This window comes from Indicator indicator, chromosome 5 (genome assembly GCF_027791375.1).
Source record: "Indicator indicator isolate 239-I01 chromosome 5, UM_Iind_1.1, whole genome shotgun sequence".
In the NCBI taxonomy this organism is placed as follows: Eukaryota; Metazoa; Chordata; class Aves; order Piciformes; family Indicatoridae; genus Indicator; species Indicator indicator.
In genome coordinates, this window is record NC_072014.1 from 42,412,999 (window position 1) to 42,438,790 (window position 25,792).

At 40.1% G+C, this 25,792-nt stretch overlaps 1 protein-coding gene across 1 annotated transcript in view; it reads right to left on the reverse strand.

Annotated features, from left to right (window-relative positions):
• ARHGAP15 (Rho GTPase activating protein 15) overlaps positions 1-25,792 on the reverse strand; it is a 362,484-nt gene that overhangs the window by 174,889 nt on the left and 161,803 nt on the right. The window contains exons 6-7 of the mRNA XM_054381341.1: positions 10,476-10,574; positions 8,450-8,576 (exon numbers count right to left, since the gene is read on the reverse strand). Coding sequence (XP_054237316.1) covers positions 8,450-8,576; positions 10,476-10,574 — 226 coding nt within the window. The remainder of the gene's footprint in view (positions 1-8,449; positions 8,577-10,475; positions 10,575-25,792) is intronic.

Consider the following 25,792-nt stretch of genomic DNA (forward strand, 5'->3'; position numbering starts at 1 on the left):
AGGAGGATTGCATCTGGATTAGTTATAAATAGTAGTAAAACCTCAGACTACAGTGCAGCATGAGAATCCTTTTTCTGGCTGCAAACTTGCAGCCATTTCAATAATTATGAGAAGAACCATCATCATCAGGATCACAGAATTAGCTGAAACCTGGGCTGGCTCTTCCAACCCAGAGAACAAAGCTCAGCATGTCCTTCTCATTTGCTGTAATTCTGACCTCTCTCCAAAGGCAATAGTCTAAAATACTAGGTATGAAAATACCTGCATTTCTTTAGCTGTTATCAGTTGCCAGCCTATATTCTTATCTTGTGGAGGTAAAATTGGGGATGTACATAGACTGAACTTATAGAGACAACACAGGTGATGGAGGCTCAAGCAGGTATGACTGCCTGCATGCTTTAAACCATCAAAGTCCTGACATTTTGCACATTATCCAGCAAACCTTAGTTTTACTTACTAAGGTAAATGAAGATCTACTTGGAATTACAGAATCATTTAGCTTAGGAAAGACATTTGAGGCCATCCAACAGTTAACCCAGCACTGCCAAGTCCTTAGTGAGGAGTTAAGGGACTGAACCAAACCAGTGCAAAACTGGTTGTGGCTGCCTCCTCCCTGGGGGTGGTCAAGGCCAGGTTGGATCAGGCCTTGAGCAGCTGAGTCTAGGTGAGAGGTGTCCATGTCCATGGTGAGGAGGATGGAACAGATGAGCTCTGAGGTCCCTTCCAATCTGAGCTGTTCTATCATTCAGTGATTCTATGAGTCTATGAAAACATGCTGGTTAGTTGGGCTTAAAAGTGATAAAGCCATGGTAAACATCTGATTTTTGTTTTCATATTACAGGAGCCAACCTCACTTTTCATACATGGAAGGGGCACAATTGCTTGACTCCAACAATACCTAAATTTTTTGTGATTTCTTGGTGATTCTTTCCCCCCTAAAGTAAATGTGGGTTTGAAACAACTGCTCTGCATTTTTCCAAAATGCAGCTTTGTTAAACACTCTGTCAGCACGTGCAGTTCAGCAGGAAAAAAAAAACTTGATGCAATCCTGACTATCTAGTCTCTACTTTGCCTCCATATCAAATTTCTCATGAGTCCACATGTAGGAGTTTATTTTCTTAAGAAAAATATATGGTGCCTCTCCCTCCTTTGAAAACAAAGAAGAAATATGGATTTGCAACCTTTCTTCTTTAAACTTAAGTCCCTCAGTAGTGTTTTGAACAAACCTAAAGAGATTTTTAAGACAGACATTTTGCATTAGAAGGTTCCCATGGGTCGTGCGTATGATCGTCTTTACTAAAGCTCCTTTCAGTCCCAGTTGAATAAATATGCATTTTGTTTCACTAATCTTGAAACAACAGGAATAAAGTTTACCCAGGTCTTTTATACCTCAGAGAACAAAACAAATACTACAAATCTTTGGAGAGAAAGGATATACAAAAGGGCTTGAGGTGAATGTTTCAAAGCAAATACTCTTTAAGCGATGTGCAAATTATTTCAGCACTTGAACATGATTTATGAAAGGGGATTAGCCCACTGAAACAAGAACCCTGCTTAAACTGTTGGGTTTCAAAGTCAAAGATGAGAAGCTTTCGCTGGGAAAGGCAGAAGAAACTGGATAGCAATCTATAGTGAGGATCCCTGATTGATTCTCTTGAACTAACTCAATCTTACATCAGCTATCGCTGTCACTCACACCGAACCGTGGTGGGCAGTGTGAAACACCTTCCTTTATGATTCTCCATAGAGATGAAGTAGGCAATGGTGATAATTAAGTAATAATGAGCTAATTAATAACTGAGTGACTAGCTCTCTATTTACTAGTATGCCTCACAAATGAGCAGAAGGAATATGAAACAATTAAAGATTATCCAAGCTCAAACACAGGACTTTTCCAGGCATTCGTGTCAGTGAGCAGACCAATGAGTCACAGGTCACATCTATAGCAATACATTATATTTTATTATAATATTCCCACATACTCTTCACATAATGGGTAAGAGCAACTCTTAAGTACTATAAAAATGATCACTTTTATGTAATTGTAAAGATTAATAAGTGAGCTAACTTCTCATGGTTCCATAATGACCCTGCTGTTCTAGTAGGTAAAGGAAAATTTAATGATCCTGCTCAGATGTGATTAATATCTAACTTTTTCCTGACTAAAAAGTCTGGACTTGGTTCAATAAAAATGAATTAAGTGAACATGCACTGATTTCCCTGCCAAATGTTTATATGGAAGTTGGTTATGCCCAATTTAAAAATATGCTTTTTCAACCCAAATAGTAAACTCTGTGAGGACTTTGGAAAGTGAAGCAGAAATAAAACAAAGAATTAAGGGAACATTATATTATAATTGATGGAAAGAGGATATTTACATAAAGGACTAACTCATTATTCGGGAGGGAAACTAGTTACAGCCAGTCACGATTTTGGGTGCAACATAATCTCCTATTATCAGTGGAAGTGACACCATTTGTTTCTGGGTTTGGCATGCTTTGTTTCCAAAATGCCAATATTATGATTTCTTTGGTGCTGAATCAGTGTTTTCCTAAACTCTAAGAGCATACCTAGAGTAAATGTTGCAGAGAAACACGAGAGCAAAAAATCTGTCAAAACCCCCAAGTTTAGTCCCTGTAGAGCAAATGAATGTTGCCACCCTCCATTAACAGCATGTTGCATTTAATTTTTGTGGGCTCTTTTCAGTATCTGAAGTCGACTGCATTCCTGTCGATGCAATAAAAATAAATGCCACAAACGCACGAGCTGCAGAGTGACAAAATTAACACTGCAGTAGGAAACTGCATATTTGCATACAGTTTTCATTTTGCTCCCTGCTTTAATTGCTGTCATTGGTAATGCTGCACTAATACACATTACTGCTTTATATTTCTTGGTTTTATTAAAAGTCATAAAACTGACCTATACATAATGCTAACGTTGTAATGTAGTAATATTCCCTAAATAGCATCCATTTGGCTTTGAACTTCGCATCTAACTAAAATAAACAGGCTGGGAAAGGGAAAGAAATCAGACCTCATCAAAGCTAACAAAGAAATGGAGTGATTTCCCACTCCTGCTGCTCTAATTAGTGCCCTTATCACAGAGGTAACCCTATGTGAGTGGAGGACTCTGCAAAATCCGGCCCTCAATATGTTTGGGTGAGCCAGAAAACCTCATCCTATATCCAAAGATAAAGTCTCCCAAACTACCAACCCCTTCACGTGCAAGAAAGGAAGAGACAAAAATCACACTGGCTCTTGTCTCAGCACTGCCTACAATTTTCTAGGATCTCTAAGCTGTGCTTTCAACAGAATAAGTTTCTGCTTTTCTTTTTTCCCAGCCAAAGCCATTCAAAGACATGTGTTAGTGCCCTGGAAAATCATCCCTTCCCTCTGCAGACAACAATAACCTCAGGAAGGTAGGGATTGCACAGAAACATCCAGTTGTGTGCAGGGACAAACTATAAACCCTCGAGCAAGCCCTTGGAAGCAGCATCAACCAGGGAAGGAACAAGCACCAGACAGAGATGGAAAGGGTTAAAGCTCCACTGAATTCTCCAAGTCTTCTGTCATGTCCACTGAGACTAAAATGGGTTTAGCTGCTGGGTTTGTTTTCCCCACACACATTGTATAGTCTTAATTATCTAACAAACTGCATTCAGAGATGTTTCTGGATGTTTTGAGGAATATTCCAGGCCATGCTTCAATTTGCAAACTGCAGCTTTCTGGAGAAAGGAGAAGTGGGTGACAGGAGAAAAGCAGCTTTGGGCAATATTAAAGCACACACAGATCCCTTGGCTAAATCCTACGGATAGGGTGCTTGACTTCAACTGTATCTTTTAAGAAACCAAAGCAGATTCCAGAGCCCAGATGACTTTGCAGCAAAGACCTCTGAAGACAAATCAAAATTATGATCCAGGTGCTGCTATTATTTTTCTCTTGATTAAAAAGCTAATAGGAGGCATATTCCCAGACACTGCCCTGTAGTCATTCTTCAGGGAAATGCAATGTCCCAAAGAGATGCAACAGCCTTTAGGACTAAAACACTCATCTCTCCCTGTAGAAAGAGGAATTTAGGTAAGCAAAATATCATTATTTGAGTTGGCTGATGGCCAGGGAGCAGGGGCTAAACCCCTGATCCTAACGAAGAGAGGAAAGGAATCCTAAGCTTGCTGTTTAATATGCATGACATGTCAGCTCTGCTGCCAACTTTTCCTTCTACCCCCTGCTTTTGTCTACTTTTTCCACCTGTTGCAACTTGTCCTTACTCAGGCTGAGAGCTGAAACTGTCTTGCTTGAGTGTCATATTTTGTCTGGCACAATAGTGCCTGGATCCACATCTACTCCTATTGAAGCACTAAAGTGATCATGAATAGCAACAATACTGCACAGCCCGTCAAGAATTTCCTTTTCTATGTATTTATTTTTAGGTGTTGATGCTCTAGATGTTGGCACCTCAAGCTAGAAGTCAACCATGGAGGAGATTTTTCAGGATACATCGTGAGGCTGCATGACTAACCACTCAATGGGTTTGAGAGTAAAGTGTTCTTGAAGATAAGGAAATATGCAAGCAGAAACAATAAAAAGAAAAATAACTCAATTCAATCTTATCAATTCAGGCAGCTCCAGCTTTTATGTGGCAAACAAGGAGATCAAATTGCATTTATCTACTATCACAGATTTTTTTTTTTAAACCTCTACAATATTTAATTATTTTGCTTTGGCAACCTAAATCTGAGGAACAAATTACTGTTCTCACTACATAAGGAAATAACTGACAACAATTAGTATTTATTCTTGTTGCCTTTGTAATAAAAATAGAATTCCATCACTTTCAAGGAAACCCTAAAATATTAATAAGAGTGTGATGAACTGGGTAAATGTGACGCCATAAGGAAATGATGGAGAACAGGTTGGACATCTAGTGCTTGGGGAATGGATTGCATTATCAAGCTTGTGATTGTGCATTTTGACAAGAGCAGCCCCCAGATTGATACAGTAGCCAAAGGGCACTCTCCCTACTGCAATGCCGTTTGTTTCCATCTAGAAAAAGGGGGAGGAGAAAGGCAATTGATCCCCTCCGACAATCGATAGCGATTCCAGAGAAGGCTCTTCCACAAGAGGTCACCCCTGAGTGACAAGAGTCCCAGGTGACGGCCAAAAGGCAAACCCCAAAGGGACCACGGATAGGAAAATCAACATCAAACCTAGTGGAAAGCATGGAGCTGATTTCATTACCCATAACATGACTGTCCTGACAGCTTTGTAGTCCATCCACACAAGAAGACCTCTTGGATTTTGGAGTGATGAATGATTTCTGGGAGCCCTGAGTGCTCAGATCCTTTCCCTATCTCTCATGCTCTGTGACAAGCTAAGCATCTAAGCCTAAGACATCATCCAAGACATCATGCCTGGGACATCTAAGACAGCTTTTCAGTCTAACCCAGGTGCCTGGTTTCATGCAGTATAAAAATTAACATGGCAGACCACCTACCAGCAGACCCAATTATAATTGGTACTAATTAGGAGGGTTTTTTGGCAATCTTAGGAGGAGAAAAAAAAAACAAAAACCCACAACACAAAAAAACACCAACAAGAACCTACAGTCTGAATGATAACTAAATTACTTGGAAATTATGAAGTCTGCCACTAATTTTAAAAAAATATTGGTTTAGAGCAACACTTATTTGCATAAAAAGAAGTTTCCTTGCACCAAATGTATACAGCTCCAAATGGGGGAGGCTGCTAGGGTGAAAACATGTTCTTTCTGACCCAACATTAGCTGCAGAAATGAAATCAGAGAAATAGCTGGCATCACAAAATGAAGATTAATTTTTTTCCATGTATTTGAGAGCAGGATCAGAGTTTTACATATTTTGGTGATATTCCCTAGGGCCATCCTGGGTTTCTTCTTAGCTCAAGAAAACTTCAATTAGAACACGACTTCAATCAAGTGGTTGAGGAGCTACTGAAAGGCTGCATGATCATAAAGATGGACACTCTGTGAACTCTGGAAATTGAGCCTGGCAGTTTGAGCCCAATTTTCAATGAAATGAGTGTCTACAGCTCAAAAAAAAAAAAAAAAAAAAAAAAAAGGCATAATTGACAATTGCCATTTGTCCTCAGAGTGTAAGCAGAAGCAATTATAATTAAATACCAAACCCAGATTCCTGTTGCTAATACTCTAGGGGCAGGCTCCCCAGTTTTAAAATAAAGAGGAACACTTTGGTTAGAATATACCGGACACTTACAAACTTGTGCTACTAACCAAACCCCATGAGACAAAGCAATACCAAGTCTAAAACTGGACATTTTTTTGCAGCCCTTCAAACGTAGAGAAGTTAAATATCAATGAGAGTGAACTGCCTGAATATTTCACTAAGGATTATTTGGGTGAAGGGGGGGTGAGGATGGGGGGGTGGGCTGCTAAGACATCAGTTGCTCATCTGCTGTGTTAAACTGGAGGAGTTTTAAACCATCTATTAAAAAGAAAAATAAAAAAACCTCCTTTGTCTGTATTTGGCATTGGCAGGAGTCAATAATGTAAGAGGGCTGTAAAAACGCTGAAATTGTTAAAGTTTGTGAGAACTTTATAAAGACACTTGCAGAGATTGCACATATCTTCTCTGTGCTCTGCAGTCAAACTGGACAATGAAACGACCACCTGTTAACTGCTAACAATGTGTCATTACCAGTTCTCATGCCTTTTTAAAGCAATTTTGGCTCTAGCTGCCGATAATTCTGGCTACGATACTTGTGTGAACATTAAGGGCACAGAAAGCCAAAGGCAGAAAACTGACAATACAGTTTGTGCTTAGACTACTAATAAGTAAGTGAATAATATGATTTTTTTTCCTAATTCCACATAATTGCTTGATCTCAAGGGGCCAAAAAGAAGAAAAAAAAAACACACACACACCACAAAGTTCTGAATACATATTTCAGAAGCAATTCAATCTCCAGTATTTCATGTGGGCTTCGATTTGGTGAGATCTTCACAGCAGAAATTTTCACTTTTTTTTGTGAGAGTTTTAAACAGCCTTTAACCAAAAAAAAAAAAAAAAAAAAAAGAGGCTGTGCAGGATTTCTCTTAAGGTTTGAAAAGAAACATGGACAAAGCCTCTGTAACTGCTTGTATTCACTTCTTCTGTTTTGTCTGACAAATTATCATTTAAAGATATGTGAGAAGTCTAAATAAATAAATAAAAATTCCCTGAGTGCTCAGACAGTTTGCTATCAGCTACAATAAGAGCAGAATCAGGCCCTCCAAACTTACTAGATTCTCTGATTTTTTTTTCATCCTCTGTGAAACGCAACATAATACATAGCACAAGGAGATTGGGGCAATATTTCACAAGATCCATTCAAGCTACTTTATATTTTATAACAAAGAAAAATCTTTTAAAAAAAAATCAAATCCAAATCTCCAAGATAATAGAAAAACAACAACAACCACAACAAGAACCTTTGGACTGCAAAAAGAGACTATTTAATGAATCTCTGTATTTGTGTCTGTATGCATGCATGCATGTGTGCATATATTTATGGTTGTGTGGACAATTATCATTGAAAATAGCTATGTTGGGTCTTTTTAATGCAGCTTTTTTCTTAGTGTTTAAGGCTTTGATCCTGCTCTCAAATGTGTGCAGGCAAATTCCTGCACAGCACTTGGGTACCTCTAGGCATCTCATACCAGCATGCAAGTCTAAAGCTGTCACGGTGCTTACATTAGAAGCAGTATGTGAATCTCCAGCCAAACAAAGGAGCAAAACAAAGATTTAAGACAGAGGTTGAAATGAAAAGAAAAATAGTAATAATGCAGAGAGTGAGTGATTCAAGGCCAGCACCAGCTCCTGCCTCTCCTTGGAAAGCACAAGTATCATGAGCATCTTGGCACAAAATCTCAGTGGAGCAAAGCACAGTCCTGATAGTTTTAGATCACTTTCTTTCCTAATCACTGATAAAAATCAACCTCAATCCCTGGAATTTACCTTCTCTACAATTACAGATATACCACTGGTTGTCAGCTAGAGAGGATGTGTCAGGTCCTTCAGCAATTCACTGTATAAATACACAACAGACAAAATTACTCTGGCAATTTGAGGTATTTTGCTAAAATGGAAACAAAGCAACTGCAACAGACCATTAACATAGGACTCATGTCGCTGGTTTTTAAAAATAAATGGCTTGAATAAATGTCTCTGCTCCTAAACAAATTTATTTTGTTTAGGAGAGAATGTCACCCCTTAAAAGTCTAGAGCTAGTAACTGTCTTTACTTAAATGCAAGTTATGTATATCAGCACAGAACACATGCAGCTTTCAAATTCTCAGTGATCTTCCTTACATTCTGTATGTAATAAAAATTATCTTACCCTGTGATGGCACAGTTACTTAAAAAAAGGAAAGGGAAAAAAAAAAGAAATTCAGAGAAGAAAAAAAGCCTTACTTAAAGATTTTCTGTGTTCAGGCTTTGGTTCTTTGGATTCAGTGTCTAAGCTATTCAGTAATTCGATGCTGGAGGATCTTCTGAGTTTGAACTCCAAATTTTTCGATGTACAACTCTGTTCTTTTGACTGGGAAAAGAAGAAATATATGTATGGGTCTGTGTGCTTTTAATAAAATTATTTGTAAGAACGAAGTGAGAGACTAGAGAATGGCAGCAGAGAATCAGGAGCAAACACACACACACACAGAGCAAGTGATGCAGTGAGTATATAATTTAAGGAAAGTGTAATGCAAGAATTTGTCATATGGCAGAGCTTTTATGGTCCTGACAGACTGATCTTAATTTCTGAGATAAATTCTTATTTAAGTGAGGCAAACAAAAGGCCTACTTCTGCAGGCTTTAGAGACCCAAATTATTTCCACATTGCAGGCTACTTCCAAGTGCCTGCAAAGAGGAAGGGTGTTTAAATTGCCTTTCTGCTTTAGATACAGTAAATATTCTTGCAAACACAACTGTTTCAGACATCCTTACACACTTGGGGCTGAATTCTTCTGCTTTAAGCTTAGGAAAGAAACACTTCTCTTGCTCTAAATCAGTAGCAAGCAAAGTGACACTGAGGAACCATTAATGGAGATAAGAAGAGGAATAAAAGAAAACAGGAGGTGACATTTTGCCTAATCACTCATCTCTTCCCAGACATGTCAGGTCAGGTGAGATTTAGCCATCAAGGCTTTACACACTCCTTCAGAGTTTTCAAACTACAATAAATGACATCTATGAGGTGGTCACTGAGTAGTGCTTCATGGTGGCATCTTCTCCTGCTCACACACCAAAGGCAAACCTTCACTGTTGGGACAAGCCCTGCTCTTGGGTACCGCAACCATTTACAGGTTGCGTCCCACCAGCTGCCACTGCTCTGCTTTCACTGCACACTCAGAGCTGCTGATGCCACAATATCACCTTAGCTGCACTTAAAAAACCCAGTCAAGGCTAGTAGCTGTTTAGCTGAAAATCAAGCAAAAATAATGTTCAGAAAGTGTCCTGAGTCTCCACGGAAAACTCCACCCCAAAATCTTCAGTGGGATATCAATATCCTCACGCACCCAATGAAATGCACAATATGAAGACATACATCATCAGATCAAACTTTCCTTGGCTGATTATAGCCTCAGGGTAATACAATGTTTGCAGCTCTTTAAGGAAACAGTAGCTGCATTCATATTAACCCTTTCAAAGAGTCTGCTCTGCCAATTCCATTGCAGCAAAATCTCTGAAAAATGCAAGAAATGGGGATATTTTTCTCACACCAGCTTCTGCATTGAAGAAGGAAAGTCGGTGCCTTCTGAAAAGAATATGTTCTTGGATCAAGCAGGGGTAGGAGGAAGACATTTGGAATTTGTACTGAGAGTGGCAAAACAAAAAAAAAAAAAGAAAGAAATAAAAGAAAGAAAAAGCTACAGCTGAATCTTGTTTGGTAATTAAAAACTGTTTTAATAAAACACAGCCCTGCTTTACTTTTAGTAGAAAACCCCCAGCCTTCCTGGGAGAATAACAGCAATCAGTTACAAAGGAATATTATTTGCTAGTGTGATTCTTGTGAATAAGTAATACAAAAATTCATAAAAGGCTCAAATGTATTAATAGTTCTATTGAAGATTATATACTGTAGGCTGCATAAACAGAAAATGCAGAAAATTCATTAGTTATTAAGTGCTTGTGTGCTTTTACAACCCTCAGCAAACCAATGTCCTTGTTATTTCAGAGAAGGAAACGTAGCGCTCTGTTTGGAGGCAAGAATCAAATGCCTTTTTTTTTTCCTTGGTGTTCAACAACCTTGTTTATCTGACATTTTGGAGTAGATTCGCATACTTTTTTTTTTTATATATATATATATATATATCCTTCAGAGAAAGGCATGTCTAGCTCGCTGCTGACTGCCTAAAAAACCTGTAGAGATACCTGAGCAAACAAAGTTGAAATTGCTACTTCTTAATTAATAAAGGTAACAGCCAAAACAGATACATACCAATCTGTCAATTGCATTTTTGATAGCGTGGAACCAATCCAATATGAGAAAGTCGATATCTGACTGCAGGAGGAACTCATTTCCCGACACTGTGGTGACCTAGGGAGGACATGGACACACACAGGTAAGTAAAGCGCGCACCAGGCGGAGGCTTTTTCTTCTCTTGCCTCTCCCATATGCCCCCCAAACGCCTTCCCTTTGTACCAAGAATTGTCTCCTGGAGTGCCGAGCTACGGAGAAGTTTGCAACCTCTGTCTGAAAACTGTTTTGAATATGTCACAACAAACAAGATATTGTCTCAGCAACGCAACCACGGAACACAAATAGTGCAAAAATCATGGGAATGTGACAAAAGTTAAGGAAAGCCAGGAAACTTAGTGCTGCGAGGCACACTCCAAATGTGAACCAAAGAGACCTGGAAAGAAATGAATACAATTTGAGGATTAATCCTTGGTGTTCTCACTTTCCACTCCTAGTTTGCTGTTATTATTAATTATTTTTTTTCTATCTGCTACCTCCATTCTGGAATGTACACATTGATACCTGGGATCCCAGAGCCCACTTCCAAGCATTTTGATGAAATCAATAATGTCACTCTTTTTCACATTCAAACAAAAAAGAAACAAACCCAAACCATCAAAGGTGGCTGCAGCAGGGTAATTAGGAGCCCATTTCTCATGAAAAAAAAAAAATTCCCCAGTTTGTCTGAATAGAAGTCGATTTACATTTTTGACCCACTCACTGGGAATATTTATCAAAGAATATTCAATCCCCTGATAATGCTGCTTCACTGCCTGACAATATCTGGCTGCAATATGCATGCATATTCCATTGGTCTGTACTTTAAACCACCATGATAATAACACTTTTAAAAACATCTATCCATCTAGATATTTCACACAGCAGGTTGTAAAGATCATTCTACAGATGGCAAAAGTGAGGCATGGAGCGGTGGAGTACTTTGCCCTGGAATTGTTGAGCAGAGCCCTGCTGCACATCACCACAGACCATGACCCAGAGCACAGCAGCTCTGCGTGCTTGCAGACAAATGAGTGGAGTGTTGGATCTCCAGCACGTTTTACAAGGAGCAGGAGCTTGTCCTGTCCACACTTCAAACCAGCTCAGCTTCCATCAGCTCTGAAACCAAAGCTTTTCTCTTATTTTTGGTTGTTAAGAGGTGCTTGTGCAAAACTTGGCAGGATGCACGCTTGGGAACTGTTCACTTAGTTTGTCTTTCTTTTGAGGGAATGCAAGTCTGGGATGCTCACTGGGACATTCAGAATCAAAACCTTTTCAGTTTTTTTTTGGGAATGGCTGCACACAGTGGACAACAGAGATTTCTTTCTGACCCAAGTGTGAAGAAAAGCAGAGCAAAACCATTAAGACCTGGCACTGCTTATATATGTAAATCCATCAACCTGAGGTGCTACTGTTTTGCTGCATCTGTCCCATGTCAAGAGTCTTTACTAAGGCATAAAAGAAACAACAATTCTTCACCAGCTTGAGTACTCCTCCCCACAGCTTTCTTAAAACTGAAATACTAACAGGTGAAGGGAAAAAAAAGGAAAAGGGGGAAAAAAAAGGGGGGGGGGGGGGTGGAAAGAGGGGAAAAGAGAAAAAAAAGAAAAACAGGGAAAGAAAAAAGGGAAAACAGCCTAATGTTTCATTAATTGTTCTATAACCCTCCCTTTATTGAGGAAATGCCTGTAAGGAAGGTTTCCAAAGTCATCAGCATTAAGGAAAATCCCGTCAGCACAGCAGCTCCGGCGGAGAGATCCTGTGAGAGCGCTGCAGAGAATGTGGGAATGGTCCCCCGGCGCGGGCTCGGAGGCTGCCCGGCTGCAGATGTTCATCCCGTCCCGTCCGCACCCGTCAGGAGCGGACCTTCAACCACCCCATTGTTCCCAGTGTATATGGGAGCGTTAGTTACTGGGGAAACTTTAGTTGGCTTATTAGTCCCCAGCCATAGTGTTAATCACCACTCACACACTCAGCTACCTTTATGAAAAGAGAAAACAAAGCAAAAATAAAACCCCAAACCAAACCAAAAAAACGAAAGTCCAAATTCAACTTAAGGTGAGCAGCTGAAAGAGCTGACCCCCAGCTCTGTGCCTGGCTCCCAGGGCAAGGTTTGGGCTCCAAATATATTGCATTATATCACCATTGATTAATGTATACATGCAGATAGGAATTAGACTAAACACAGGCAACAATTCAGCCTAATGCCTCTCGCCCAATATAAACAATTCGTTATTAAAATTATAAAAGGGAATAACATTTTCAAAGTAAGAGCAACATATATAATTAGATTCCCTGCGTTTTGAAGGCTTAAAAAGGGCCACAACATCGTTCAGTCTTCCATTCAGTAAATTCAGGCTTTATTAAAACACAAGTGTTGACCGCTGCATAAACATTTGCACTGTATGATATGCAAAACAGAGACTCCATTGCTAATGAGAGCAAAGCAAAACGCAGGCTGAAAGTTTCTTTGTCTGAAGGTGTTATTTTGATAATCATATATTATCAGTGGCTCATGAGCAAATCTGTAAAACCAGATCAGAGGATGGAGGGAAGGGAATTAATTTAAAATATACTTTCTCTAAGATCTAGTTCAAGTCCTTTCCTTTCTTTCCTCAGACTAATCTTCAGAGTAACCAGACAGTTTCAAGAAGACTGCTACTGCTCTCTACAGTTTAAATGCATCCACTCCTTAATTACAGTCAGTAATTGACTTTGTTCTGCTCCATTCCAGTCATTCACAGGAAAGCAGTTCCAAAGGCTTTGGCTGGTAAATCCCATTTAATGTGCAGGTTTCCTATCCCACTTTTATATATTACCTCCTTAGGATTTCTGATAAATGGTTCTTGGAAGGGATTGCTAAACCATATTTGCACTTTGAACAATCGAATTTTCAACACCCTTGGGAAAAGACATCAGTAAAGAATGCTTGCTTTTGACTGAACCTTGTGATTGAACAATTTATGATCACAGCCCTAAATGATGTATAACTAACAACAAGCATAAATTGTTCAATATTAAGGCACGCTAGTACGCCATCCCTCCGTCAGGCACTGCTGAAATAAACACAGCAACCAAAGAAACAACTGAAAGGCAAATCTGGAGAAGAAAAAAAATTAAAACAAGAAAAGAAAAGGAAAGAAAATGAAGTGCTCTAGATAGAGCTGCCAGTCTCCGTTGTGCCAGGTACTTCACTTACTGAAATATTCCCTGAAATCCCGCTCCCTTTGCCATCATTTTTGCAAAGGCTACAGTCTGGAATTAGCTTTACCTTACCAGGCAGAATTATGATGCTGCTGTTGGCAGTAAATACCCATGAGGAATGACAACTGACATTAAGTCTCTTATTTACAAAGGGTGTGCCCTTCACGTTGCTTATGAAAGAACCTGGATGCCCAGATTCTCTTTTTCCTGCTATAGTACCTTGGGGGAAAAAAAAAAATCACTTCAAAGGCTGAATCCCACTCACACAGTAGTTTTAAAAGGAACTGTAGCAGAGTCCTGCTGTTAAGCATTGATCCTCTGAAAATATCGGCTCACTGCAGGTAAATGTGTGTTAAACTCAATGCACTGCTGGGCTGCCAACCAAGTGTGGGAAAGAGAGGTGAGGGGGGCAAGTGTGAAACACTTGTTATGATATTCTATTTGTGGCTTATTAAGGATTTCTCTTGTCACCTTACAAAGCTGCAAATGGAGGGATGAGCTTTTGTTTTTTTACATGTCACTATAATGATGTACCAAGGTTGTGTTCAACAAAATCCTATGTGATTAAACAAGAAGACACCTATACAGCACCAGGAAATTATGGGGCACTGGATCTAATTAATGCCATTGCCATTTTATAATGCATAAATACACCTTGGGCTCTCCCCAGGATCAGCAGTTTGTAAAAATCCTGCAAATCATCTCTTTTTCCTGTGCTTGGTTGGGCTCTGGGATATTCTATGTTGCCATACGTGGCTGCGTTCCTCCAGGACTTCCAAAACTTTATAGATCACCTGAATCATAGAATGGTCTGAGCTGGAAGGGATCTCTGAAGCTCATCCAGTCCAATCTCCTCTGCTGTCAGCAGGGACATCCTCAATGAGATCAGGTTGCCCAGAGCCCTGTCAAACCTCAATTTGGGTATCTCCAGTTATGTGGCCTCAACCACCTCCCTGAGCAATCTGTTTCAGTGTTCCAGCACCTTCATAGTAAAGAATTTGTTCTTAACATCCAATCTAAATCTACTCTTCCCTAGTTTCAAGCAATTGTCCCTCGTCCTATCACTGCAGGCCTTTGCAAACAGTCTCTCTCCATCCTTTGCGTAGCCCCCTTCAGGTACTGGAAGGCTCTCCCCAGAGCCTTCTCTCTTCCAGGCAGAACAGCCCCAGCTCCCTCAGTCTGTCTGTAGCAGAGGTGCTCCAACCCCCTGATCATTTTCATGGCCCTCTGAAAAAAAAATATGTTTTAGAACATGTCTTAGATATTTTACCCTTTCATATTGTACCTACAGCAATGGAACACAGGAAATAAAAGCACCATGGGGGTAAACTCAGGGTATTCTATCCACAGTCTTCCTGCAAGCCTTGGTATGGATACTATTGCACAGCTGTGAAAAAAAAAAAAAAAAAAAAAGAACCAGCCTCCTTGCTGGTATCCCTCTAATTCTTCACCAATAGACATTTCAACAGATACATTCATTTCTTACATTTATTTTAGCTACAGGACAGGGATGGGGGTAATTCTAGCAGCCCTGCTGATAGGCACTCTATGGAGATATGGAAAAGGGCAATAAATTCACACAGCAAAACAAAAATACAAAACTGTCTTATTGATTCACTCACTTCAAAGGGTACTTATGCATCTCTGGTGGCTATAACTATTATTTGCAGTGATGAACTATTTTCAGACAATGCCAAGAACAAACTTTAATACAGGAAGGGAAGAATCCTATGGGGAAGGAGAAATGCAGAAAAAAAACCCCAAAACAAAACACAACTAAACAACTTTCACAATCTGTACCCGGCAGCAAAAGGGAACAGAGTGAGGAGTCTGGGAAGCGTATGGCTCACGTATAGCTCATACATGGCCAGCAAGAAACCACCACATAGTTCATAGTTCAGCCAGATACTGCAACAAGGCATGGGTCAACACCCTCTGAACATGGGACAGACAGAAAAAATGTGGACTATTAGGGTGAAGCTTCACACGACCTACCCCTCTGAGCAGCACTGGTGAGACCCCACATTGAGTACTGCATCCAGTTCTGGAGTTCCTATTACAGGAAAGATCTGGATGTGCTGGAAGGAGTCCAGAGAAGGGCCACGAGGATGATCAGAGGGTTGGAGCTCCTCTGCTATGAGGACAGGCTGAGAGAGTTGGGGCTGTTGAGTCTGGAGAAGAGAAGGCTCTGAGGAGACCTTATTGTGGCCTTCCAGTATCTGAAGGGGAAAGCTGGTGAGAGACCTTTGAGGATGTCAGGTATTGATAGGGAAAACAGATAGAAGTACATAGATTCAGACTGGGTGTTAGAAAGAAGTTCTTCACCATGAGGGTGGTGAGACACTGGAACAGGTTGCCCAGGGAGGTAGTGGAAACCTCATCCCTGGAAGTTTTTATGGCCAGGCTGAATGTGGCTCTGAGCAACCTGATCTAATGTAAGGTGGTCCTGGCCATGGTAGGGGGGGTTGGAACTGGATGATCTTTGAGGTCCCTTCCAAGCCTGACAATTCTGTGATTATTGGACACTTCTGGAGTGTGGATCCCCACCCTGGCACTAGTCTTGTGCAGAACCCAGTGCAGTAAACCTAAATTTTGATGTCACCTGGGACTCCAACAGCTTGTGGTGAACACTAAGTGATTTAAACTTGGATTGACAGACACCTCTGCATGCAGAAATTCAATAAAGTGTGTTCCTCTTGTTGCACTGTGCATTGGGAGTGCTGCCCTTGATATCTGTAGGAAAGAAAGGAAACGAGAATCACTAGAGCATTTCTAGCTCTAAAGCTCTCACTCTTCCCCTATCCTTCAGCTCCCTTCATCTCACCTTGCTCTTGCACAAAGATTTGGGATTTTTTTTGTCCCCCTGATCATGCTAACCATTCTGATTCACCATTTTGAAGAGGAATACAGACTTCTTTTCCCCTGAGATATTTTTGCAAGGTGGGATCTAGCCACCCAGCCCATGTAACACAGGACATGTCTCTCCACATGTGCATGGCAGCCACCAGGGCTGGGAAAAGAAAAGTGAGAAGAGAGTGAAAAACAAAGAAGAAAAAGGAAAAAAAAAAAACAGACTAGGATTGTTCTCTTTCTAGACTTTTTTTTTTTTTTAATGAAAATAAAATCATTAGAATAAAATATATCTTGAGAATAAACACATAGATACTCATGTGTCCAACCCCTCAGTAGAAGTAGAATTAATTAAAGTTGGGAGACACTATGCTCCTTAGTGGTTTAATTAAGTGGATTTGAATTAAGCAGGGACAAAGATATGACAGTTTTGGGGGGAAAAAAAGTCAAAATCTGACTGCATTTCTGGAAGTTGATCTTAAATTCCTTCTCACAGATAATCCAGTCTCTTGGCCACGTTTATGCTGAATGAGTGAGCAGCAGAAAGGACAAATAAAATCTCTCTCTGTGCTGCACTGAGCCTAATATTCAAGAAATGCAAATAAAAGAAAACAAAAGGCTTCAGTATTGAGCTGCATTATATTCATGCCACATCATATAGCTGTTATATGATTCAGCCTATCAAGCAGAGGTAGTCATGGCCATGCTGATAGTTAAATTACTTAAAGGTCTCTAAGATGTTTATGACTACCAAAGAGATTTCCTTATCAAGCAGATTGTCTGTCTCATCTTACAGTCTGGTTTACCAATCTAGCAGTCCTTTGGATGTGGAGCAAAGTTAGCACTGAAACGATGGGGGAAATATCAGCTTGAAAGAAAAGGTCTTCAACCAATCTTTCAAAAAACAACAAGAAAAAAGATATTTGTTAAAAAAATCGGTGAGAAAGTATCTGCCTTGTGTTTCCAGTGTTGCTAGATGTTAAGTAAATATAGGTTGATTGCAAGAGGGAAAAGAAAAATTAAAAAAAAAAAGAAGAAGAAAAAGTTGCTTTGGCAACTCTCTTATTAAAATGCATTTGTAACCCCCATCTGTCATGAAAGTTTGGGAAAGTTTGTTTACTTTGGACAGCCGCCTTGTCCAGGGTTACCCCAGCACACAATGATAGCAGTCTTCAGAAGTTGTGTGAGGAACAAGCCACTGGGGATCCATTTTTGTTTTAATTGGCACACACAAACACTTCTCTGGTCTGTCAAAAAGATCAAGCTAATATGCATGGCGGGTGTTATATTCTCAGCTTTGGGGAGTAGTAAAGCTCCCTTTATTTAAGTAATTTAAATGATAGACTGCAAAAACTTTGCAAGTCAGAAAAATGTTTTATACTTTCTTGGGGAATATTTGTTTTAAGCAACAGAAAAAACGTTCTACACATCTAAAGATGTTGAACCTTGTGTTATAATTACCCTGCTTCTTCTGACTCTGTAAAAATTGCTGTGAAAACCAGCACTGCAAAGAGGCAACAAACAGAGGCTGTGTTTTCACAACTTCTGCAACATTAGCAATCGTAAGGCCAGTCGCTGCCAGATGTTTACAGGATGCAGCCTCGGTCGCGTTGCCTCGCGCTGTGACTTATTCCACACTTCCGTTTTCTGGGAATCCTCGAGGGGTCATCGTATCAAAGCAACCTGCTTGGATGCAATAAGTTGTTTTCTAGGGAAATTACTCCAGTGTTTGGGGCACACACATCAGTGGCTCTGAAGTGGATTTGACAGCGCAAGTTTGGGGTCAAAGTTCCTAGAAGGAATAAGTTTTTGAACAAAACTGTATGGTACCAGTGATGGACAAGTAAGTTGTCCTTTTCCTGGTAAATTCCTCAAACTGAGTCCTTCAACCTAACTTAGTAAAAAAATTATGAACGCTGGGACTGTTAACAGGAAATAAAAATAATGAAAGAAATCTTTGAGGCTGATGCTTCCCTTTTTGCTGTGCAAGGGACTCATAGCATATACCAGCTCCTATTGAATTACATTAATGCTAGCGAGGAGAGAATCAGGTCTTCTCTCTGTGTTATAAAACAAACCTTTTCCTTTCCTTCCTGGCTGCAAAGAATTTCAGCTGCAGAAGAACTGATTTACATCACTTGTAAGGAAGATATTGAACAAATAGGAGGTCACAATTAAAGCTTATCGGGCCCCAAGAGAACCAAACTCCTCCTTGGATGGGAAGAGGAGCTCAGCCTGGAGGTGGACAGAGCCTACTTGGAGAAGGAAAGGTCCAGTGCTTTCCCAGGGGTACTGGGGAAGCTTCCATCAGTTTCAAAGGAGAGTTTGTTAATTCACTTTTTCATTCACCAGTGCAGATCTTACTTTTTGCTAACTTTGGAGATGTGTGAAAAGAAAACACATGCTGTCTGATCAAAAAGGAAGGTAAGGAAGAGTAAGTACTTTCTGCTAAACATCCAAGGAATGTACCTGGAGGAAGTATTTCCTGCTGATCTGCCACACCATTATTATGCCCTGTGTGAGACACAACTGGACTACTTGGATTGGGATCTGAGAACAGGGATTCTTCAGAGGGCAAAGAGCAAAAATTAAGATGTGAGATAGGCAGCAGATAACCATCCTGGATGTCAGACACCTGCATGTAACCTCCCATGTACTGCCCTCACATGGTATTCCTCTGCTTCAGCCTTACAGATGCACTGCCCTTGCCACGGGAGCGGGATGGACAGGCTTCTGTTATCCATTAAATCCAAGTCAGGGGAGAAGGAAGTGTCCAGGCTAGGGAAGTGAGAAAGAAGCACCCCCAAAACTGTCTGAAAGCAGAGAAGCAAGAGATAATAATTAAGACACAATTCAGCCGTGTCTGTGCGATGCAGGAAATAAGGGAATAGAAAATTGCACATTTTGTCCGGAGACGAAGGCTAAAAGAAATGTAGGAATTCCTACTGCTAGCTACTTTTCTCCTTGGGGTAATATTTTACTGTTATTGCCTTTGCAATCTGAAGCCATATATTACACAGCCACACAGAGAGATAGTGGCAATGGTTTCTTAGAGAAGTCTTGCCTTTCTTAGTTTCACCAGCTGGACAATACCCAGTGATGGATGGTCCTCCTGTCCGATTTTATATGCATGTTATAACACTTTGTGATATATGTGAGTGAGACTCGACATGATAAGTCCTCATAACAAACAAAAATATCCAAGGGAGGATGGATGCTCTACTTTCAGTGCAAGCAAAGATATATGTTTAAAATATAGATGTGTGGTGTGTAAAGATTTCATTTCATTGACTCTTATTTTAAGCCTGAAATTTATTCACCGGGAGCAGAACATTTTACAGCTACCATTATTTGCAGGCAGAAGCTGGGACTGGCTTTTTAGTATTTCATTTACTGACACATGTCTCCTATTAATAAGTGCTGAGAGTGCACAATAAGAGAGACCAAAAAAAAAAAAAAAAAAAAAAGAAAAGAAAGAGATGTTGCTATGAGTATTTTTATACTTATAGAAGCGTAGTTGGCCATGGTTATAAGTGTTTATAAAACATTCAAGAATGGTTCCTTGTCTCCTTACACTAATGAGAACACCTGTTAACTTCAGAGCTGCACACGCTTATTTGCATTGAATTCAGGTCTTTCTGAATACTGTACATCACTTTTGGAGACAATTAGATGTTTACAGAAAAATACAGCTAAAAGAAGAACAGCAGCTTGAATGCCCTCCAGCCCGAGTCTGTGCTAATCCTGGGCTGAGTGAAAAGCAGGAATCTGCTGCATTGTAACACTGACACAAATTCGGTTAGCGGTGAACAAAGGTGTACCTGCAAATTCTCTGATAGCAGCTGTTACTTGTGGGTATTGATACCTGCTGTTGAACAAAGCATCTCTTAGAGATGAAACAGCAGTGCTGGATGGGATTTTTTCATTGTTACATTTACCATTTTCCTTTCATTTGGATAGTTTCTGTTTTGTTGGGGTTTTATTCCACTGGGTGATTCGGCACCTCCCTGTGTACTGACTGTGTAGAACACGGGGTGGGGTCAGTCTCCAAAAGAGCTGTTTACATTATTTTATTAACTTGCCAAAAGCCAAGACAACAACACAGGAATCTTCCCACTGCTCAAAATCCAAAACACCATCTCTGCAGTAGAGGGTTTTGTGGCCTGAGGCAACGAGGCAGGAGGTCCCCTCCTATAAAAACAGGTCTGCTGAATGGTAAGTGTAATATCCTGCTGCTATGTGACCATGCCAGCTATTGTTTAATAACAATGTAAGACATCAAAGTTGGTCCATGATCTGAACACAGACTCTGCCAGCTGTGTCGAGTTCCTAAGTGTTACAGGCAGGAAAATATAATAGTGACTATCTTCCCTTGCATCCAGGGAGCAAACAATGCAGAACATCTTTGGTTTGCCTCTTCCCAGCTCTATTTCTAGGTAAATATTAAGAAAAGCCTAACAGGATGAGAAATGTTGTGAGTAAGGCTATTAAACCCATTTCAGAAAACAGACATTACCAACTACAGCCACCAAAAAGATTACTATATTAAGTTAATTAATGTTCTAATAAAAATGATGTTGCAGAGATTGAAGACGATGAATATGCTTTGTCACCTGGAACACTTCCGCTATGAGGACAAGCTGAGGGAGCTGGGGCAGTTCAGACTAGAGAAGAGAAGACTCTGGGGGAACCTTAGAGCTGCTTTCCAATACCTGAAGGGATCCTACAGGAAGGCTGCAGAGGAACTTTTCCTGAGGGTGTCTAGAGACAAGACAAGGGGGAATGGTTTGAAGCTGAGGCAGAGCAGGGTTAGACTGGAGCTGAGGAAGAAGTTCTTTGAGCACAAGGTTGATGAGACTCTGGAATAGGCTGCTCAGGAAGCTTGTGGATGGTTGAGCAGCCAAGTCTAGTTGAGAGGTGTCCATGCCCATGGTGGAGAGGTTGGAGTAAATGATCCTAAGGTTCCTTCTAAGCTAAGCCTTCACAGAGTTCTATGATCTCCAAAAGTCCTTTCCAACTCCTATCATTCTGTGATTCTGTAACTTAATTCAGTCAGCTAGTGGTAAATGTGTTAATAAAACTACTGAAATATTCAACTGTGGACCTCACAAACAAGGCAAACTACTTTGATTTTGTAATGTATTAGTTTTTAAGGAATATAATGAAATTGGAAAAAAATAATAAAAAATAAGCACACGTATCTCCTCTCAGAACCTTTGAGTTCTGATGTCTACTGGGGTATATCAAATACCCAACATTAAAAGCAAATACATTACTTAAAATAAAATTTTAAAAATTAAAAAAAAAATTAAATTAACCATTTTCAAGTATCTGATTTTTTTTTTTTTAAATGACTTGGGCTTGTCTCATGTATAGGTGCATGATGAACATTTTGACATCTGTCAGTCAAGCTCCTGGCTACCACACTGGACAATCTGGAGGGCTGCACCACAATGTGATGTGGCATGCAGAAAAATTGAAAACCTCCATTTCTTTCCAAAATAAAAATCACATCTAGTTTTAAATAGAGACAATGATTGCAAAATATTTGGCCATCAAAGACTGTAAAGATTGAGGTTGGATAATCAATAACGTTTGTGGTTGAATTACCCACTGATAACAAGTAATTTCCTGCCATTTTTGAGGGGAATTGGGAAGTGGTTTTTGGGAACTTGGCAGACTCTCTCTCTCTTTTCTAAATATGCTGTGTCTGAAAGCCTGATCTATTCTTTGCTGTTGCAAGCTTTGGGATGATGCAGTATAGGCAAATGCAGGTTTGGGGGGAAAGCTCATTCAGGAACCTAAAGATCTAAATACAAGAAAAGCTAAAAATATGCAAAATTATCAACTACAGAAGTAGTTGGGTATTTGGGAGTTGAGTCCTTCAAGACCACATTTATCAGGAGACCTGCAACACCAAACAGTGACTGTTGTTCCATTTCTTGCGCCAATAAATGCACAGCACAGGGTGATGGGGAAATAGAGTGCTTTAAAATGTATTATGGCCTCCTTGACCAAAGATGTCATCATTGCATATTAATTCAAGTACTGTGGATGTGCCAGGAGACTCATGCTTATCCAGCAACACAAACTGCAGATACAGGAAGACTGTTACCAGAGCATCTCCCCTCAGACCCCTGAAGCACATGATCCTTGCCCTTCCCACCACGTTGTTAGAAATATCACTCTCGCTGAACTCAGCTGAACACACCAACTCAAAAACAACATCCAGTCAGTAACATTAAACACACTTTAAACTGTGAGGCAAAATGGAAAGTCTTAAGGAAACTGGAATTTCAGACTAGAAGTGTTCTGTTACCCACCCACAACCTAATCCCTACACTGTTCTCCTACCACTAAAATAATTAAGAATGTTATCAGATCTGACAAAGGAAACTGAGAAGTTACTTCCCGGTGATTTAGGGCACTAACTGATCAGACCAGAGCTGGAAGAGCTGGGACTTTCTCTTGTTACTTGTGTCTACGAGCAGAGATGGGGGAGTTTGAACTTTAAACAGCATCAATTACATGAACATTTCCCAATGCTTTTCAAGAATAAGTCTGGAAGCTTTTGTTTGTTTCTCAAACCCATGATCCACTATACTCATACATCTAAACTTTGATTAAAAGAAAAACATTCAAAGCAGAACCTGGCAGTACAGCTTCTTATGTGCTTTTCTTTCATCTGCTGGAACACAGTAGTCCTGATTCAGCAAGGTACTTCATTAAGCAACATGCAACTTCCAGAACATGAGTGCCTATGCTGTTTTCAGTCACAAGAGTGAAATGAGCAAATCAGTCAGAGCAAAAAATAGCAGAAAACTTCTATTTATTCACAGAGTGAATATTTCAGGGAACAAAAGATATGTTAGTGACATTCAGTAAGAGCTGCATAGAAATTAACAGCAGAACCACAAGCATCAAATTTAGCTATCACTTGTAAGCCTAACAGTGAAAGGGAGTTATACCTTCTAGAGAAAAGAAGAACTTATCAAGGATTAGAGGGGAAGAAGAACCCCAAACTGCAACAACCTCCTCCACCATCCATCAGTTCCTTCACCATTAGAACCAAACCTAAAATAGTAACCTTGTCTACCTACTTGAACACAGTATCAGAAAAGAAATATCATTTTAGTTTTTTTTTTTTTTCCCACCTTTGGCTCTACTAGTCAAAACACAGCCAGATCCCTTTGAAAAACAACAAGAAAAAAAGAGAGAAAAATGCTATGACTATGTAAGAAATTCTACCTAGTTTTCAGCTAAACTCTGGAGCTTATTGGCAATTAAGGTCCCACAACTCCCTTACTTTGGAGAAGAGATGATCTGGTTTCTCTATCACAACCAAGATCATAGTACCTAAGATTAACTAGAAGGCACTCTTTTAGAAGATGACCTTACAAAGAATTAAGCCATAAATTAGATACTGCCAGAACCTGGGGATTAAACAAGAAAAATCGCTGAGAGTTTTAGGTGTTCAGACCTGCAACAATAACCATTTCACCTCTTCTAGAAAACGCAAGCGCGTGGGCTGGCAGCACAGAAGCACTCCACAGCTCCACAACCAAGTGAGACATTCTGGAACAGGTGAATATTTACCCAAAGTCTCACTTAACAGAGAAAGAGCACTGATGGCATATGATTGAGGGAAGCTGCTTTTTTTTATGTAATGAGAGAACAGGATCTGAGTTTCACGCTTAACTCTGAATGAGAGCTCGTTCCCCTTTTTCGCCGCGCTCGCTCGGTGCCAGGTCGTTCACCTCACTACTGTCACACCTCACAAAAATTAGCAACCAAGGAAATGAATGTAGAGCAGCTTCTCTGCTTGAACTTGCTCATTTGCTTGTGTTCTCTATTTCCTACCAGAAACCTGCTTGCTGCATCACAGGACCAACTTCAGAGCCGACACGGAGCAAGAGAGACAGAGAACCTTGTGAATTTTCCCAATGTATCAGACTTACAGAAGCACCTGTGCTAAATAACTTTGTGCTGAGCTACTGTGAAAAGCTGCAGTGTTAAATAGCAATCACAGCTTCGGATTTTTTCACCGAGCTGGTTACTCTTCTGCTAGAGTCCTCCAAGCTGTCATACCAAGCTTGACTGGTACTCCTTTTAATCTCGCTGCCTACCTCTTTATTTACATTGTTAAGTCATTAATTTCTTTCTTTATCATCAGGTATCATTATAGCAATACAATGGGAGTTGAGCAGTGCCTGATAAAGTTGGGGGGGGGGGGAATCTATTGAGAAATTCCTTTAGTTTCTGAACTGAAGCCATTCATTCACTGACTGCCACAAGAGGAGTTGGAGAAAAATCTTCTAAGGCATCTGATCCAGGTTTAAAAGTCTTATTGCTTGTCTTTAAAAAGATTCCAAATACAGTTTGTAAGGACAAAAGCACTGCAAAATTAAATAAACTTAGGAAGTTGCTGCCGATCCACCCCTCATTAAGGGCTCTATCCTTCATGTGAGAAGAAGCTCTGATTTCCATTTTACAAGGCAACAATGCCCTTAAATCTGCACAAGCACTTAAAAGATGCGTTTGTATGTATACAGAGCTCATTATAGGCTTTAAGTGTGTTAATGATTAGATGGAAAACTTGTTCAAACAAATTATTGACTCTGCTAGTGAAGATCAGAGAGGCAGTAAAGCTGCTGCAAGCAGGTAAGGAAAGCTGAAATTTGGTTTATCTGAGGGTTGTCTGATTTCCCAGAGCGATAAATATCAGCAGCACAATGTCTTGAAGCAAATATTAAATACCTGCACATATTTTCTTACCTGTGGGGAGGAGAAGCAGGTAAAAGCACACAATGTTGCACTCATGGCAACATCACCACCACTATCAGAAATGGTTCACCTCTTCTATCTTTAACCCTATAAACCACGTGCTTGCTACCTGCACAAACCACTCTGCCATTCTTTAGCTGTGGCATCAGAAGATAAGTCCAGGAAAGTGGGAATGGAGCTGCTGCTAATAAAAATTCATCTTTACTGATGTCTGCATCAGTATAAGAGGAGACTGGAGATAGGTTTGGATGCTACACCCAAGCTAGAGCGAACCTAAACCAGCTTAGCCTTAGCCAAACCTTTTGGAACTGGGAGAAAACAGAGGAAAGTTGTTGCAAATCTCCTGCTGCCTGTTTTAATCCAAATTTTGAAGTCATCCCTGATTTTCACCAGACTCCAGGCGGGAAAGCACAGCCCTCGGTATTTAAATGAAGCTCCCACAACATTTTATGGCAACACGA